Below are 13,250 nucleotides of genomic sequence, written 5' to 3' on the forward strand. Positions count from 1 at the left end.
ATATCCAATCACGACTGTTTGTTACAATAACTATTACTTATCTATAGCTACTTATATCCAATCATGATTTTGTTGTTTGTTACAATATTAATTACTTATCTATCGCTATATATATCCAATCACGACTGTTTGTTACAATAATAATTTCTTATCTATAGCTACTTATATGCAATCACGACTGTTTGTTACAATAATAATTACTTATCTATAGCTACTTATACCCAATCATGACTGTTGTTTGTAACAATAATAATTATTTATCTATAGCTGCTTATATCCAATAAAAACACTGCTGTTTGTTACAATAATAATTCGTATTTATAGCTACTTATATCCAGTCATGACTCTTTTGTTTGTTACAATAATAATTACTTAGAGTTCAGACAATACAATCTTTTCACGTAGTGGTTCCAACACTGCACTATTTAACGTATTCGTTAAGATGTTTCAGTGATTTGTTTTTACATGAAAACAGCGGAAATTTCACAGATTTAAGACGTTAAATCGGGAGATCGATCTTCTGCGATGAATAGAGCGTATATAGCCCTTGCTGTGGATTTGCAAAGAAATAATGCTTTCGATATTCATATTATAGAGGGCGTGGACTTGTTTGTTTGTTGTTAAGCGCATAGTTATACAGCGGGCTATCTCTGCTCTATCCACCACCAGTATCGAAACCCTAGTTTTAACGGCGTGAGCCCTCAGACTTACCACCACTGGGCGGTAGATGGCCAGAGAAAATACAGTAGTTAATCATATATTTTTGTTTCTTGACAGCTATGTATTTAATAAAAACACAATGTGTTTTGGAACAGTACGTTTCACAGTTGTTTGAACAGTTGTTTGGCTCATCTCTTACGGTGCCGACTTTTCAAACTAGAAAGGTGATTAAATTTTGTACAATATACAGTTTACTCCATACTTCGACCTATTCGGTCCAAGAGAGGTTTGTGGAGGAACCATAAACATCACGGTGACTGACGTCACAGCTGACGCATGTCATGAAATGGATTACTTCAGGTCCATATTTCCCATGGACACATCAGGTAAAGCGATACTTGTGTTCCTTTTATGTAAAAGTTTAAAATATGTTGAGATTATTAACACGTTAGATACTTCAAATTAACTAGGCTTAGTAGCTCTGTGAGGCTGCCTTAGAACACAGTCTCATTTGTAAGGTGATTTATGTAAAGAATAGTTCATACATCAGTTTAGATTACTTACTTGTGAGTGTTGGATGTAGAAAATAATATATGTTTGTTTGTTTGTTTTAATGATCTGTATTTAACATTTTAAGTTTAAATATTCGTCCACTGAAAAATTTTGTATTCTTTGACTACATGGGAATCGATATATTTTGTTTATATTTTTCTTGATTTACTCTTTATATGAAAGATCCGACTATATACTATGGTCTTCACAATTTACAAAGAATAATCTCACAAGAGGGCGCTGCTGGGGATCCAAAACAGTTGTCTTTTTCAAGTAGTCAGGTAATTTGTTCTTTTAACGCTACTGTTTATCATTCAAACCCTATGTATCGATACTTACCATAATAAATAATCTTAACGTAAAATCAAATTAGAAATCATAAGCTAGTTATCATTTGCCAAAAATGTGGAAATAAAACTTGTTATGATATGACATTATAGATATAATCTTTACAGTACTTCTGAAAACCTGCTATTCTTTCTTATGTAAGTGTTTGTTCACTAAACAATATCTGGAGTTTACTGTTTCTGTATTTTTAATTTTATAGAATAAATATTTATTTATTTTTATATTACATTTTTTAAACACATTTTTTGTTAATGGATTTTTACCCTCATTAAATGTTGATTTTGTTCGATTTTTTTATATTTAGGTCTGAAAATTTTCCAGTCAGTTGTTAACTTAACTTTGCTTTTAAGAGTCAAACAAATAGCGTGTCGTTTGGAACTCTACAACAATGTTTACTTGTTTCTAAGACTTGTAATCTTTTGTAAAACATGATTGAATGCTATAATTTCTCTGAAATAGTGCAAAAAAGGAATAAAATTATTGTTTACATTTTATTCAATTAATTTTTGAGTTGTTATTTATTTTTACTCCTTCAGCTGAGAGAGAACATTAACTACGTGATAATAATCACAGCAACAAATCGTTTTGGTGGTGAATCTTACCTTCCATCCACTCACCGGGTCAAACGTGTAACGAAACCATTGGCTCTTACATTACAAGGCCCAAATGTCGTCGATGCTCAACATGACATCACATTCACTGTTTTTGTTGACATCTGTGGAGATTTGGACATGACGACATCAAATCTTCAAGTAAGTCACGTGTAAAGTATATACTGTCTTTGGAAATGTGTGTAACTAAAATTATGTTATTGCTTCAGAGATTATGACGTCATATTCACTGTTTTTGTTGACATTTGTGGAGAGTTGGACATGACGACATCAAATCTTCAAGTACGTCACATGTAAAGTATATAATGTTTTTGGAAATGTGTGTAACTAAGGTTATGTTATGGCTTCAGAGATTATGACGTCACATTCTAGATTAACTTCAGTGCAGTTGTGAGGTGGTGAAGTCTTTTCTTCCCTGCGAACTATTTAAGTTATTTTATTCAGACTGTGATGTAATTAAAGATAGCCACCAATCAAGTATTACTCTATTGCGTTTAAGTGTGACGCCATTATATTGTATTGCTTTAATAGTTGATTTCACCAAGTAACTAACACAACATGTATTGAAAACAAATAATCGGCAGACAAGTGTTCGTGTACTACATTCAAATGTGACGTCATTAATCTATAAAGTGTTGAAGTGTGTAATGTCTGTGGACCGATAAATGGACACTTTTGTATGTATAAAATAACATACTAAAATACTTGAGACCAATTCAGAAACTTAGGCATTGTTATGTGGTTTTACCTAGTTCGACTAATCATTGTTATGTGGTTTTATCTAGTTCGACTAATCATTGTTATGTGGTTTTACTTAGTTCGACTAACCACTATTGTGTGGTTTTACCTAGTTCGACTAATCATTGTTATGTGGTTTTATCTAGTTCGACTAATCATTGTTATGTGGTTTTATCTAGTTCGACTAACCATTGTTATGTGGTTTTACCTAGTTCTACTAACCATTGTTATGTGGTTTTACCTAGTTCGACTAATCATTGTTATGTGGTTTTATCTAGTTCGACTAATCATTGTTATGTGGTTTTACATTAGCTAGAATCTTATTAGAATCGTTCAAATACTACTTTGATACGTTTATCAGAAGGAAAGTTATGGACTCTCTTGTAAGTGTAGAAGTAAAGATGTGGGAGAAGGACTGTTATGGACTCTCTCGTAACTGTAGAAGTAAAGGTGTGGGAGAAGGACTGTTAAGGACTTGCCTGTAACTGTAAAAATAAGGTCGTGTCAGAAGGACAGTTAAGGACTCTCCTGTAACAGTATAAGTAAATATTTGGGAATAGGACTTTATAGACTTGCCTGTAACTGTAAAAATAAGGTCGTGTCAGAAGGACAGTTAAGGACTCTCCTGTAACTGTATTAGTAAAGGTTTAGAAATAGAACTTTATGGACTTGTCTGTAACTGTAGAGCTAAAGGTGTGAGAGAAGGACTGTTATGGACTTGCCTGTAACTGTAGAAGTTACATATAACAGAGTTATTACTAGAAGCTAATACTGAAAACAGTGTTACATACAACAGTTATTACTAGAAGCTAATTCTGAAGACTCTTAAATACGACAGAGTCATTACTAGAAGCTAATACTGAAAACAATGTTACATACAACAGAGTTATTACTAGAAGCTAATACAGAAGACTGTTACATACAACACAGTCAGTGTTGGCTCGTTTGTTGAATTATTGGTTTTAAATATAATTAAATGATATTTCGATAGATTTCTCCTTAGAAATAGTTTTTTAAATATTTGATAAAAAGTAGAATATGAAATTGTATCATAATGGAATATTATCTCTGAGATATTTATTCCATTAGTGGGATAGTGAAAATGTACTTTCTAGTTTTGAAGCGAAAAGTGACCGGTGAATAACGTATTTATTATTGTAGTTTTTTTTAAGTTGTCCAAAGTTTGTATCATTGTGCCATTCCACTTATAACTGAGACTTAATCATAGTTGATATTTCCGCTCCCATGTTGTAATTGGGATTACTTTATTCATTGTTGATCCTGTTCAGTCTGATGCCCATCATTATGTATTGTTGTTCAACACTTCAATTCCCATTCTATAAAGCTTCTGAAAAACTCGCCAAGGTCTCTTAACACAGAGAACGTTTAAGAACACGTTTAAGAAAACCAAAGACACAAAAATCTACTGGAACCTCATAGGAAGCTTCACAGGTATGAGGCCAGAGGGAGATATTGTGATTCCAGGTTTTTAGGCCTTTTTTTTTCAAAACAGACGTTGATTTACAGGTGTAGCTGGAGCTGTATGAGCCTTTGTCAACTTCAAATCCTCGTTTATTATATTTTTAACAAAATATATACTTAGCTTCTTAACAAAGATTGGAATGTTCTCTTCCATAACTATAGACTTAAATCTTCAGAAATATAAGGTGTGTGTTATGAGCTCATTGTTTCTCTAAATATTCTGCTGCGGTAGCTTTTCCGTTTTAATCTTGATAATTAAAGGTTCTTTTCTACAAAATGGTTTGTCGTTTGTCTCTACATCATTCAACATTCTCGCTATATGGATGTTCTTTATTGGAAAGGGCTGTGATGCATTTCTCGAACCACAATTCTAACCAGACGACATTTAAATGTCGAATAATAATATAGAACTTTATGTGAATGTTAGTTATCTAATTTGTCTGCTTGGTTTGTTAACAGAAGTTGTTCATTTATTGTTTTTCAGTTCACGTGGTCTCTTTTTCCTCCAATCATCGACTTAAGTAGATTTATTGGAACTACAGCGACAATCCCTAAAGGATATCTTCAGCTAGCCAACACTTATAACATATCAGTAGAAGGTATGTTAAAGATAAATTGATCAATAAATATACAGTTGGATAGAACGTTATGTAGACAAGTTGTACAAAAGAGGAAACAAATAGATAAATAAAGCATTGTTTCTTAGATAAAACATTGTTTCATTTTTTCAGTGTCTGTAACAAATGACCAGAGTCAATGGAGTGATGTAACCCAAGCCATTAGGGTTAAGAAAATGAATCTACAAGCCGTTATTAGTTCGTCAAACCTTGTTGTTGGAGACAAAACACCTTTCAAACTAGATGGTGCTCTATCTTCTGATCCAAGTAACGCTGCTGGTGAACTCCAGTTTTTATGGTCTTGCACTGACCGGATGACCTCCAGTTCTTCCTGCTTCGAAGATAATCTATTAATCAATGACCAGATCCTTACTTTACCAGCAGGAGTACTTTTACCAAACATGTAAGTTTTCGTTTACTTCTTCTTGATCCAGAATTATATATACATATACATATAGATATATAGATATCTATTACCACACTTTGAGGTATTGATTATTGTGATCTCAGTACTATATATTTTAAACTATTTCAAATAATTTTGCAAAGCATCATTTATCATATTTTCCAAAACTTTTCCCATAACTGATGTAAAGCTAATAGGCCTATAATTACTGAGATAATTTTTATCACCTCCCTTGAAAAGAGGAGTAACATTAGCCAACTTTCAATCCTCTGGTACCTGCTCACTAAACAAGGACTGACAAAAATAGTAGCAAGTGGCTCACATATCCAATCCTTAACCTCCTTTAAAACCCTTGGGAAAATATTATTTGGCTGAAAAGCCTTATCATTCTTTAAACTTCCCAATTTTTTCTTAGCAACAATTGTATTGGATAGCCAACACGGTTTCACTAAGAGGAAACCTTGCCTTACAAATCTTTTGACATTATTTGAAAAGGTCACTGCTTATGTAAGGGTGTAGATTTGGTGTATCTGAATTTTCAGAAAGCATTTGATAAGGTGCCAAATAAAACGCTTGTAAAAATTATCTCTATAGGTGAGAGGAATAGTTAGCTAATTGTATAGAAGATTGGCTGGGTAGAAGAAAGCATAGGGTTGTTACAAATGGAGTTCAATGAAACTGGACTAATGTTAGAAGTGGAGTAACTCAGGACCCAGTCTTAGGACCTTTGATCTTTTTGATTTACATCAATAAGATAGATGTAGCAATGATCAATAAGTTACTTAACAGATGGTTTTAATTAAAATAAATGCAAGATAACGCATGTGGGATATCATAATTTGAATTATAAGTATAATTTGGATGGGAATAGCCTTAACACTGTCATGGAAGAAAATTATCTGAGTGTAGTGGTTGATCAGTCTCTTAAACCATCCAATCAATGTGCTGTTGTTAGTTGTAGGGCAAATAGGACTTTAGGTTGTATCTACAGATATATTGAATACAAGTCTAAAAAGGTTATAATGTCATTGTATAGGTCATTGGTTAGGCCACCTTTGGAATATTGTGTTAAGTCTTGGGCTCCTTATCTTAGGAAGGACATTGAATTTTTGGAAAGGGTTCATAGACGGGCTATTAGAATGGTGCCTGGGATGGAGCGGTTAAGATCCCCGAAATTGTTTTCTTTTGAAAAAAGAACAGTTTGGGGGATCTGATTAGGGTGTTTAAGATTTTTAAAGGAATTGAGAGTGTTGATGGATCATCATTTTTTCATACTTAATGATGAGAATGGTAGGACTAGGGGACAAAAATATAATTTTTGGCATGGTAGGAGTCATCTTCAGCTAAGACAGTTTTATTTTTCTAACAGGATGATTGGCCTTTGGAATGGGTTGCCTTCTGATTTTGTAGAGGCAGTAAATTTAAGTGAGTTTAAGAGAAAGCTTGTTATTATACGAATGATAAAAACTGGTTTTGAGATTAATAATGGTTGGAGACAGTTTTTCGTCATTACTCATTCAAGCGGTCTCCAACCATTATTGGTTTTGAGATTGTTTTTTATTCAATAATTTTAGTTTAGTTTAGAAGATGAAACTGCCTAGATGTACCAATAGGTCCTTTGCTGTCCCTAAATATTATGTTATGTTAAATTACTTGTTCCATGGATAGCCTAAAATCATAACTCCGAGTTAATTCAGCTCTCATGAGCCCATTACAGTCTAAAAAGGAAGAAACGTAGCAGTATTTAGGGCAGAGTTCGAGCTAATCAAAGTGTCGTTGCACTTTCTTCGACGACTTGCTATAAGTACAAATGGTAATGTTACCTCGAGAACAGATGAGTACAAAGTGATCTCAATGAATATGTACCTGCTCAAAAAACTGTTAATGAGGAAAGATAGCGAAATCAAAAGGTGAAATTGCTATCGAAACTATGGACAGTATAATGATCAAAACTGGAAACTATTCAGCAACAATCAGTGAAAATTTGTTTGGCGACATTGAAGGCACCCTGACTGCTGGCATGTACAGGCACATTCTGATCCCTTGGGAGCACGATTCGGCAAACAGGGATCCATCCTAATGCAGTTGCTATCACCTTTGTAATGAGATGTTTCTTAATAGGGCCTGGCATGATCTGGTAGTTAGGGCGCTTGATTTACAATTCTAGTGGGGCCTGGCATGGTCTGATGGCTAGGGCTCTCGATTTGCAATCTTAGTGGTGCATGACATGGCCTGGTAATTAGGGCACTCGACTTGCAATCCTAATGGGGCCTGGCATGGCCTGGTAGTTATGGCGCTCGACTTGCAATCCTAAGGTTGCAAGTTCGAATTCTGTTCCCCAAAACACCCACCCTTTCAGTCGTGGGGGCATTATAACGTGACGGTCAATCCCACTTTTCGTTGGTAAAGAGTAGACCAAGAATTGGCGGTGGGTGTTGTTGGCTAGGTGCCTTCCTTCTAGTGTATTTCTTGAACATTCGTGACGGCTAGTGCAGATAGCCCTCGAGTAGCTTTGGGCTAAATTAAAAACAAGCAATGAAACAAACATTTCTTAATTTATCTTATACATCCTTTAAAACATTATAATAATATACCAAACTAGAGATAATTTATAAATGTCTAAGTTTGTGCATTGATAATTGTTTTTGTCTGGATAGGTACCTCATTACACTGAAAGTTTTCAAGGGTATTCGAAGTTCTGAAAGCCACACTTTGGTCACCATACGCCAGGGAGAGTTGCCTGTTGTCTACGTCATCAAACGTAAGACAGGTCGAATTAACCCTGACGAGAGACTTATTGTTGAAGGCTACGTCAGCAGTCGAGCCAACGTAACACTTCGTTGGGAGGTAGTGACTGAGAAAGGTGAGCCGTTTAGTAAGAAGTTCACGTTATATCACGTAAGAAGATCATTGGGTCTCCCCAAGTATTTTGCCCACGACATTTTATTTATTTAATCTTTTCCCACGCAGCCGAAAGGAAAGAAAACTACGATTTCTTGACAAATTTTAGACGTTAATACTTATGAAGTTGTTTAATGGTTATTATTTGAAACATTTTTAATAAATTAAAATAATAAGCAACAATAATTGTGCAAAGATAATTATTTACAAACTCATTTTCAACAAATGGGGAGGGAGGGACTCACCTAAACGTATATTTTTAGTAAGACCCATTTCCTTGAACAGTTTTTAAGGTATTGTGTAATTCTAAATAGTGTCCAAAGTGATTCTTATAAGAAACATTCTTATTGCTTATGTGATTTATGGTTTTGTAAACAATTTAATTTGTGTTTCCTATGTACGATTCGGTATTTGTTATTATGTGAAAATGTTGAATAACATTTTAGTTGTTTTTTTTTTTATATTAATTTCAGTTGTTATTTATTTATAAGGTGTGGTATGGCCGAGTGATTAGGGCGCTCGACTCGCAATCTGTGGATTCCAATCCCCGTCCCACTAAACATATTCGGCCTTTCAGCCGTGGGGGCGCTATAATGTGACGGTCAATCCCACTATTCGTTGGTGAAGGCCCGACATGGCCAGGTGGTTAGGGCGCTCGACTCGCAATCTGCGGGTCGCGGGTTCGAATCCCCGTCACAGCAAACATGCTCACCCTTTCAGGCTTGGGGCGTAATAATGTGACGGTCAATCCCACTATTCGTTGGTAAAAGAGTAGCCCAAGAGTTGGCGGTGGGTGGTGATGACTAGCTGCCTTGCCTCTAGTTTTACACTGCTAAATTAGGGACGTCTAGCGCAGATAGCCCTCGTGTAGCTTTGCGCGAAATTAAAACAAACAAAACAAACATCGCTGGTGAAAGAGTAGCTTTGCGCGAAATTGAGAAAACAAACATTTACGACTGAACCCCTCTCCCCTAATGTTTTGTAGTTCCGACTTGCCTGTAATAGCAGTTATTACGTCATATTAACATTTGGATAAAAAGTACTGTTTAACTATATAAATATTCATGATGCTAGAAAAACACGAAGGTTCAAGAAATCTCGATAGAAATGAATAAAATGAATATGTATTGTTATAAGCCATATTTTCATTGTTATAACTTAGATGTTTGCTAGAGGGAGCTGCTAATCATGGTGATAACGCTAGATACAGAAGGATTATAAAAGTAGTCTTAGAATCAGTAAACTTACCATACTAGGTAGAAATGAAAGTTCAGTATTAATAGAAGAATGGCTAATTGAGGATAGATTGATTGAATGAAATTATTCAGGTTACTGAGAGGTAATCTTCTGTCAATTAGTTATTCAGGATTCGTATCAATGGAGGAAAATTCTCTGAAACGTTATTAGTGTATTTCAGCGTAGCTGTAGGAAATTTGTTGTTGTCAGGTGGAATAGATCTCCAAACGAACCCGCTGAACGAGAGAAAATGTTAGAAAATTGGTGAGAAAAGTAGAATCATCTTGATGAAAATAAAATAGAACTTTAATTAAACTTAAAAATGACAACACGGGCACGAGGCGAGGAAGGAAATGATGGAAATCTTAGGAATGCAGAGAAACGTACTAATTATGGAATTACTGTAAATTTTGTGTATTACAAAAAGTTTGTCTCGAGGAAGAATAAACTGGTTTAATCAAGAAAAGACTGTATCACTGAAGATACTCGGAAAGAATTTCTACTGGAAACCAACAAACAGGCAGATACGTAACAGGGATATAATAATTAAAGAAGAATTAAGAAAAATCTGATAGACGAAAACAGCGATGAAACTATTGTAGATGTAAAGAAAGATTAGAAGAATAAGATTGAAGAAGTACTTAAATATATCAACAAAATATGGAAGTACAGAAATATAACAGCAAAGTCAGTGAGATAGAAGAAAACATTAATGTCCGAAAGAAACATTTTGAACGTGAATTGGTAAATGCAAGGATCAAACTAACCACGCCTCCTTCTGTATACGCTCAAAAATACCAACATAAAATACCATTTCACTGCAAAATATGAAATAGGAGAACAGACAACACATTGCTGTAGGAAGCAATGTTTGAGTGGTCAGGTCATTGCCACAACTAAGCAATGTAACACACGATGTGTGAAAAGAACACTACCGGCATGCAGAGCATGCTATTTGTAGGGGGTATGGGGGCATGCTCCCCATAAAATTTTAGAAAATTGAATGCTATGAAACAAGTTTGGAGTCACACATCAGAATGAAGTATCCAGAGAAAAGTTACGGAATATAGTACAGAAAAAATAGGAGACCTTAGCCGAACTCGTGGAAGATTTGGGAAGACTTACCCAATTATCTTACCTAGATGGTACACGATAGTTATAGATGGTGAGAGAAACGAATGTGAGATTAGACAGCTTCAATTATATTCACAGTCTATCATCAGGAAATCTCTGTGCACTGAGTGGCAATCACTAATCCAAAGGTTGAACCTCCAGTGACATAAGAGAGGGTGGTGACTGGGATGTAATATAAACAAGTACTCTGTCATTTCCTAGGTGATTGATGGCTTAAAGAGCTTTCGCGGATATGAAGAATAAAGATGTCATATACTACTTTATCTGGGGAAGAAATAAGCTTGTGATAGAATGATGTTAATGATGATAAGACTGGATCTTTCCGAAATGATATGTTAAGTCCAAAGTTAAGTAGGTATTGGGAATGACCATCTACTGACAATCTGCTGTACTAAAAAGGATCAATGATGTGGTTTACATAATTCAGAAGTCTAAACCATATGTCGTCTACCAAAAGACTTGGTGAAAGGGCAGTTTACTGTACTGTTTCAGTTATGTATTAGGATGATTCAAGAGACTTTGCAATCCATGAAGGGGCAGCGTTGTAAGCTATATTATAAATCTTATGACTTAATTGTGTGCTAGATAGAGCTACTAAACATGATGATGATACTAGGTCTAGAAGGTTAATAAAGATAGTCCTAGATACTCACCCGTGCATGATAGACATAAGAGTTTAGTATAAAGACAAGAATGGTTCAGTTATTGGAGAGTTATTAAATACAAGAATGGTTGAGTTATTAGAGAATTATTAAAATCACCTAGAGTTAGTGCTTCTTTCAACTAATCATTAAGTTAGTAAGGTTTATTATCAATCAGGGAAATGTCCGTTAAACGTTATTAATGTGTTAAGGTTATTGCAGATTCGGAGTTTCTATTAGTACATTTTGTACTTGGTGTTACGCCTATAGGTGAGCTTAGCTTTAATAAACGTTATAAAAAAATAAATTAATTTGTTGTTGTTAATTTACTAGATTTTGCATTATTTTTACCAAATAATAAAAAAAAACCCTAACGTTAGAACAACGTTTAAATCGGACAATAATTCGGAATTCAGGCTACTAATTGTTGTTACTTAGTAGTGGTGTTGTGTCGCTCTGTAGATGTCAGGATCTGATTGATGTTACTTAGTTAGTAGTGGTGTTGTGTCCCTCTGTAGATGTCAGAATCTGATTGTTATTACTTAGTTAGTAGTGGTGTTGTGTCGTTCTGTAGATGTCAGGATCTGATTGATGTTACTTAGTTAGTAGTGGTGTTGTGTCCCTCTGTAGATGTCAGGATTTGATTGTTGTTACATGGTTAGTAGTGGTTTTGTGTCCTTCTTTAGATGTCAGAATCTGATTGTTGGTATTTAGTTAGTATTGGTCTTGTGTCCCTCTGTAGGTGTCAGGATTTGATTGTGTTCCTCTGTAGGTGTCAGGATTTGATTGTTGTTACTTAGTTAGTAGTGGTGTTGTGTCCCTCTGTAGATGTCAGAATCTGATTGTTATTACTTAGTTAGTAGTGGTGTTGTGTCGTTCTGTAGATGTCAGAATCTGATTGTTATTACTTAGTTAGTAGTGGTGTTGTGTCGTTCTGTAGATGTCAGGATCTGATTGATGTTACTTAGTTAGTAGTGGTATTGTGTCCCTCTGTAGATGTCAGAATCTGATTGTTGTTACTTAGTTAGTAGTGGTGTTGTGTCGTTCTGTAGATGTCAGAATCTGATTGTTGTTACTTAGTTAGTAGTGGTGTTTTGTACCTCTGTAGATGTCAGGATTTGATTGTTGTTACTTAGTTAGTAGTAGTGTTGTGTCGCGCTGTAGATGTTACGATCTGATTGTTGTTACTTAGTTAGTAGTGGTGTTTATTCCTCGGTAGATGTCAGGATTTGGTTCCTGTAGATGTTACGATCTGATTGTTGTTACTTAGTTAGTAGTGGTGTTTATTCCTCTGTAGATGTCAGGATTTGGTTGTTGTTACTTAGTTAGTAGTGGTGTTTCAGGATCTGATTGTTGTTGCTTGGTTAGTAGTGGTGTTGTGTCCTTCTGTAGATGTCAGGATTTGATTGTTGTTACTTGGTTAGTAGTGGTTTTGTGTTCCTCTTTAGATGTCAGAATCTGATTGTTGTTACTTAGTTAGTATTGGTCTTGTCTCATCTGTAGATGTCAGGATCTGATTGTTGTTACTTAGTTAGTAGTGGTGTTGTGTCGTATCTACATAGGGACACAACACTACTACTAACTAAGTAACAACAATCAGATTCTGACATCTACAGAACGACACAAGACCATTACTAACTACGTAACAACAATTAGATCCTGTCATCTACAGAGCCACACAAGACCACTACTAACTAACAACAATTAGATCCTGCCATATACAGAGGGACACAAAACCACTACTAATCAAGTAACAACAATCAAATCCTGACATCTACAGAGGGACACAACACCACTACTAACCAAGTAACAACAATCAGATCCTGATATCTACATAGGGACAAAACACTACTACTAACTAAGTAACAACAATCAGATCCTGCCATTTACAGAGGGACACAATACCAATACTAACTAAGTAAAC

General features: G+C 35.0%; 1 protein-coding gene across 1 annotated transcript; it reads left to right on the forward strand.

The window, feature by feature from the left end:
* Positions 1–1,388: 1,388 nt before the first annotated feature.
* LOC106473631 (polycystic kidney disease 1 like 1-like) lies at positions 1,389–8,277 on the forward strand (the record flags this gene model as incomplete). Its single annotated transcript, XM_022402035.1, has 5 exons — positions 1,389–1,493; positions 2,097–2,312; positions 4,876–4,990; positions 5,123–5,411; positions 8,072–8,277. Coding segments are annotated over exons 1-5 (931 nt in total), but the record flags the coding sequence as incomplete, so codon positions are not given.
* Between the last annotated feature and the right edge of the window lie 4,973 nt (positions 8,278–13,250).

This window comes from Limulus polyphemus, unplaced genomic scaffold (genome assembly GCF_000517525.1).
Source record: "Limulus polyphemus unplaced genomic scaffold, Limulus_polyphemus-2.1.2 Scaffold6348, whole genome shotgun sequence".
Classification (NCBI taxonomy): Eukaryota; Metazoa; Arthropoda; class Merostomata; order Xiphosura; family Limulidae; genus Limulus; species Limulus polyphemus.